The 5,581-nt window shown below is 37.9% G+C and overlaps 1 protein-coding gene across 1 annotated transcript; it reads left to right on the top strand.

Moving 5' to 3' along the window:
• The first annotated feature begins 322 nt into the window (after nucleotides 1-322).
• On the top strand, nucleotides 323-5,273 carry LOC134817338 (inositol-3-phosphate synthase-like). The gene is made up of 10 exons (XM_063826474.1): nucleotides 323-485; nucleotides 1,523-1,651; nucleotides 1,898-2,208; nucleotides 2,436-2,584; nucleotides 3,011-3,112; nucleotides 3,283-3,478; nucleotides 3,687-3,967; nucleotides 4,118-4,300; nucleotides 4,549-4,767; nucleotides 4,894-5,273. The coding sequence occupies exons 2-10, from the start codon at nucleotides 1,557-1,559 to the stop codon at nucleotides 4,993-4,995; spliced, it is 1,638 nt and encodes a 545-aa protein (XP_063682544.1). The 5' UTR covers nucleotides 323-485; nucleotides 1,523-1,556; the 3' UTR covers nucleotides 4,996-5,273.
• The last annotated feature ends 308 nt before the right edge of the window (nucleotides 5,274-5,581 follow it).

The following is a 5,581-nucleotide window of genomic DNA, read 5'->3' as shown; positions in this document are numbered from 1 at the left end:
GCAAGCTCGTCAAGAAAACTGATCCCTGAAAGATCGCACCGTGAAATTTGGCCGAAATTTGGCTGAAACAGGTGATTTTAACAAGATATATACAATCACCTCATGTAATAGTTGAACAGCTGCACTTGGTACTCACAAAGTTTCCTAATTTGCAGTCTAGTAGTTGCACTGTACTGACCAATGCGCCAATAATCCATCCTGCCAACTATCACGTGCACTCATTGTCCAATGCTCGCACGTTTATCCCACGTGCATGTTTACCACGTGGGCGCTATCATCCAATCAGCACACAGCCTGAGCAGCACAGCTATATATCGCCTCATTTAACTGCTGCTGACAGTTTATTGCGGGATTAGCTCACACAAATGTACTCTCTTTGGTCTGCAGATGTTGGAGATGATGGTGGTCTGATATAGGAGTGGAGATAGAGAGATGGGGTGATCGTGGGAAGGGAGAGGGGGTATATAACGACCCCCTCAACACAGGTTAGTTCAGTTCACTATTTGAGTATTTGGACACAATTACTGTCCTCTCTGGATACAGCTTTCCTCTCCGGTTGTTCTTGATAGCATGGGATTACCTTCCCTTCATATAACTTTTCTGTTCGACACAGAACTTTTCTAGTTTCCGTTAATACTTAATTTGGCTCAATTTGCTCGTTAGACATTAACTTTCCTTGATAATCATTGTTGCTAACACTCTGACATACCAACTGAATATAAAACTTCGGCAATAATATTTTTCTTGTATTCTATTGGTTCACTCTTGTATTCTATTGGTTCACTCTTGTATTCTATTGGTTCACTCCTAACATTACAAAAGTTATTAGTAAGCTCGCAATCTAATTGTTGATATTTCTGTCTGCTAACTACTCGACCGGATTTACTGCAGAATTATAGCTAGCCACTACTCAACCAGTTCGTCTCAGCTATTTCAGTCTACCTGTGTGTAGAGCTATTTAAATTTACAAAATTTATAACAGCAAAATTTACTGTGGTATCTTGCGACCCAAGTGAAATTGTAGATGCTCTTAAATCAAGACTGGTTTCCAGTTTATACGGCTTCATAGTGTCAACTTTCTCTTGTGACATCTCGGATATCGATTATCGCTTTTCATCGGTCTAATTGCTTTAAGATTTATTGATCTGAACATTCCTTGACAGCACTTCCATTTATCGCTTTGCTGCTTCGTACTGAAATTTCCATGCTACGTTACATTTATAATGCGATCACCTTGACTAATTCTGATATCCAATATAGCTCTTCCATGCACTAGATATTCGCTCTGCTTCTTCATGCGTTCTGCTCTTCAAACTTTTTATTATCTAACTTATTCTTTATCGATATTCAGCCACAGCTAAGAAATATTTTCTAAGATGTACGCTACTGAGTACTTCCTCAATCATTCACTGATTTACTTTAATCATCAAAACTGTATTTTCTATTCAGATTCTCATACATACTTCATAACGTTTTAGGAAGGTTTTACTTCACTCAATCTAACTGTTGTCCTACCCTCTAGCTATCTCAACCGCAAACCAACAACCGAATCAACCATGTCTGTCAAAGTACACTCTCCAAATGTTGTCTACTCCGAGGATTGTATTGAGTCAAGATACGAATATAACACCACCTCCGTTACCACCAACAGGTTAGAACTCAGTGCAAATTTAATCACTAAATCCTTAATCAGTCACAATTTACTATTTTTAAAATATTTCATTGTATGTTATATGCTTACAAATTAGATAAGGATTTCTATAAATTGAATTGATTAATTGATAGATATTTCTCACGCCTTTATCAATAAATTTCCATGTCCAACTTTTAAATGGTATTCTGAAAACATAAATTCTATAGATCTGGACCACTAAACCTAACACTAACCCTCTTCCAGTGACGGCAGCTACTCCGCAGTACCCCGAACCAACACCATGGTCTTCAAAACAGACACCTGTGTACCCAAACTCGGAATGATGCTGGTCGGACTGAACGGAAACAACGGAACCACCGTCACAGCGGGAATCCTGGCCAACAAGTTCAACTTGTGTTGGAACACCAAGGACGGAGAGAAGAAGCCCAACTATTTCGGAAGTATCACCCAGGCAGGAACTGTAGGACTCGGTGTTAATGCGATTGGGGAGGAAGTGCACGTGCCTTTCAACGATCTCGTCCCAATGGTGCACCCTAATGACATCGAAGTTGACGGTAAGTTTCTTTGTTTCAATCTTTTGTATCACTCAAAATATTACATCCGTACAGATCTTCATTTTCTTGTTAATTTTGAGAAACAGTTTTAAAATTCCGATGAGCGTAATAAATCATGAAGTACCTACTCGTTTTAAAATGAAACTTGCATAATTTACTGACCACATTTAATTGAACCCTATCTAATACCCTATTTTAAACAATTTTAACCCTTTTCTTCATCTTAGGCTGGGATATCAACTCAATGAACCTGGCCGATGCTATGGACCGAGCCCGAGTTCTGGATTATTCTCTCCAGAAACAACTCCGACCCTACATGGAGAAAATAGTACCACGACCCTCAATCTACTGCTCTGACTTTATCGCCGCCAACCAGGTATAAATTCATTAAGTTATTATCGGTTTAAAGTTATCCATTCGCAAGAACTAATCCTCCAGTAAATGAATTTTAATGATAAATAAGTGATAACATTTTAGAACGAAACCGTTTTTTGATCAAATGCACCTGCCTGACCTTTATCAAATTCCTGAAACATATAAATACCTGCCCTCTTTTACATTCCCGTCCTGTACCTGGCGACACCCCGGGGCGCAGCTGCCTTTTAAGTTTAGATAAGCATGAAGTTTTGAGTGATTTTGTCCAAATTAATCCAATCTGGGTCACGTATTATTACTTCCGAAATATCTAATGGGCAAATTGAGACATTTGAAGGTTATATTACTTGATGACCATTCATTATGGGCAGGTGTTGCGGTTAAGAATGTATTATTGGTCGATTTAAATCTAATTAATTTGTTTCAGAGTGACCGAGCAGACAATGTTCTTAGTGGAACTAAGCAGGAGATGATGCAGAAAATCAGAAATGATATCAAAGATTTCAAGGAGAAGAAAAATCTGGACAAGGTATTTTAGAAATTTAGATTTTTGATATTTTTGTCTGCAAAACTTCGTTTACTTTGATCAACACATTCCTGGATCCAAAGTTTTCGATTCCAATTCAGCCCCAAACCAATGTGAAGATCTCGGTAACTTTTAATAATTCTAAAAGAGGTGCTAACACAAATTATTTTCAGGTAATTGTCCTCTGGACTGCTAACACTGAGCGATTCTGTGACATCACAGAGGGACTCAACATGACAGCTGAAGAGCTCCTGAACTCAATCCAGAACAACGAAGAAGAGGTGTCACCATCAACCATCTTTGCTGTGGCCAGCATCCTTGAGGGTTGCACTTACATCAACGGATCACCACAGAACACTTTTGTTCCAGGTACTGAGACTTTATCAGTTTACTGATCTTCATATCTGTTAGTCTGAGTTATAATCACTTGATGATTCGGTGTGGTGTCAGTTTTCTGTTAAGAAATATATGATCGATATCTCAAATTACAGTCACAATTGCAAAATGAACAGCCTGCAGTTAGTGTAGACAGTGACAACTTCATTTTAAATTCCTACTCACACTTATATAATTTCAGGAGTTATCGAGCTCGCTGAGATGGAGGGAGTCTACATTGCCGGAGACGACTTCAAATCCGGACAGACCAAATACAAGAGTGTGTTGGTAGATTTCCTGGTAGGAGCTGGAATCAAGCCAGTCTCTATCGTGAGCTACAACCATCTGGGAAACAATGACGGAAAGAACCTCTCCTCTCACAAACAGTTCCGATCCAAGGAGATCTCCAAGAGCAATGTTGTTGATGATATGGTTAACAGCAATAAGATCCTTTATGCTGATGGAAAGAAACCTGACCACACGGTAAGAACTACAGCAAATATTTTTCAATTTCAGCCCTTTTATTTTATTCATTTAATCTAAATTTTATGACTTTCATGGCCTTCAACTGAAAATTGGTGTTTAGAAAATATGCTTTGACCAATTAACATCCTAATCCAATTTTATCCGCAGGTTGTCATCAAATACGTGCCTTACGTTGCAGACTCCAAACGAGCTCTGGACGAGTACATCTCCGAGATCTTCATGAACGGAATGAACACAATTGTGTGCCACAACACCTGTGAGGACTCTCTACTCGCCAGTCCACTTATTCTTGATCTCGTTATCTTGGCTGAACTTTGCGAGAGAATCACGGTTAGTCCCATTTCATACTAAGATACTTAACGCTCTTTTTTTATAGCAGTTATGATTATTACTCAGTTAGAATTAGTCCGAATTCATAATTCATAGAGTTAATATTAGGCACCGCGATACGCTCGGCTGAAATTGTAATGAATCTAGAAAATTACACCCGCATCGTTACCATATGTCATAACTGTGGGCTTATATTACGTCCATTAATAACGACCTCATCACCTCAACTTACCCTTCTCATATTTCAGGTCCAACTAGAATCTGAACCAGAATCTCGCCGATTCAACTCCATTCTCTCTATCCTGAGTTATTTGTTGAAAGCACCTTTAGTCCCCGCTGGAACACCAGTTGTCAACGCGCTCTTCAAACAGAGGTCGTGTATCGAAAACATCATCAAAGCTTGTATCGGACTCCAGCCAGGCAACCACATGCTTCTGGAGCACAAGATCGGAGCCCCACTTCAACAGGTGAGAGTGGTTTAAATATAATATTCTTTATGTTTATGTCTCTGACAAAATTATTTGAATATCTTAAACTATATCTCTACAGTCTTAAAACTATTAAAACACATTCCTAAAAATCTTTTCTTCCAGGATTTAAAGATGACCACAAAAGCTAACTTGATGAAACACGCAACCAAGAACCAACATTCAAACAGTCAGACTCACGGCCACGTCAAAACACCGTCCCAGTAACCATGGTAACCGCACAATTCTAGCCATGAGACATTTGAGATGTATATTTTTGTAACGACACTAATGGATCACTAATCCATCTGCTTAATTTAATTGAAGGGATATTATTTATCAGCTCCCTTATCATGCTGTATTTGTTTGTTTGTTTTTTTTTAATGCAGGGATGTTTATTAACCGCTTTCAGATACGCGAGTTTAATTTATTATTATAATGATTTGAATGTTTTTAATATAAATGTATATATAAATTATCTGCACTCTATCTGAATCTTATTATAATTCTTTGTTTCATTTTTTTAATAATATGAGGCTAAGTTAAAATTCAGAGCTTAGTTCAAAGTTCTTAAACTTATCCCAACATATATACTTGCTGCAACTCAAAACAAAAGAAACCAACATTTGTTCACTTGAATTTCAAAAAATATATTGATACTTAACCAAGCTCTGACACTAATTCTTTTGTCTTTTGAAAGGAAGGTTGTTTCAAGAAGAAAATATCCTTCAGCCTCTCAAAAGAAAACAGAAAATGTAGTGTCAGATCTTGGTTAACTTTGATTTGAAGCTATCAATACTTGCTGCAGCTTGAA

The sequence above is a fragment of the Bolinopsis microptera genome, chromosome 6, assembly GCF_026151205.1.
Source record: "Bolinopsis microptera isolate Bmic1 chromosome 6, MBARI_Bmic_1.0, whole genome shotgun sequence".
Classification (NCBI taxonomy): Eukaryota; Metazoa; Ctenophora; class Tentaculata; order Lobata; family Bolinopsidae; genus Bolinopsis; species Bolinopsis microptera.
The sequence above is the reverse complement of the archived record's forward strand: the minus strand, read 5'-3'. Positions and strand labels throughout refer to the sequence as shown.

Excerpts from the sequence above, each read along its gene's own strand:
- LOC134817338 (XM_063826474.1), top strand. The coding sequence starts at position 1,557 with ATGTCTGTCAAAGTACACTCTCCAAATGTTGTCTACTCCGAGGATTGT. Across the intron at positions 2,585-3,010 it reads ACTTTATCGCCGCCAACCAG|AGTGACCGAGCAGACAATGT; the intron begins GTATAAATTCAT and ends AATTTGTTTCAG. Across the intron at positions 3,479-3,686 it reads ACAGAACACTTTTGTTCCAG|GAGTTATCGAGCTCGCTGAG; the intron begins GTACTGAGACTT and ends ATATAATTTCAG.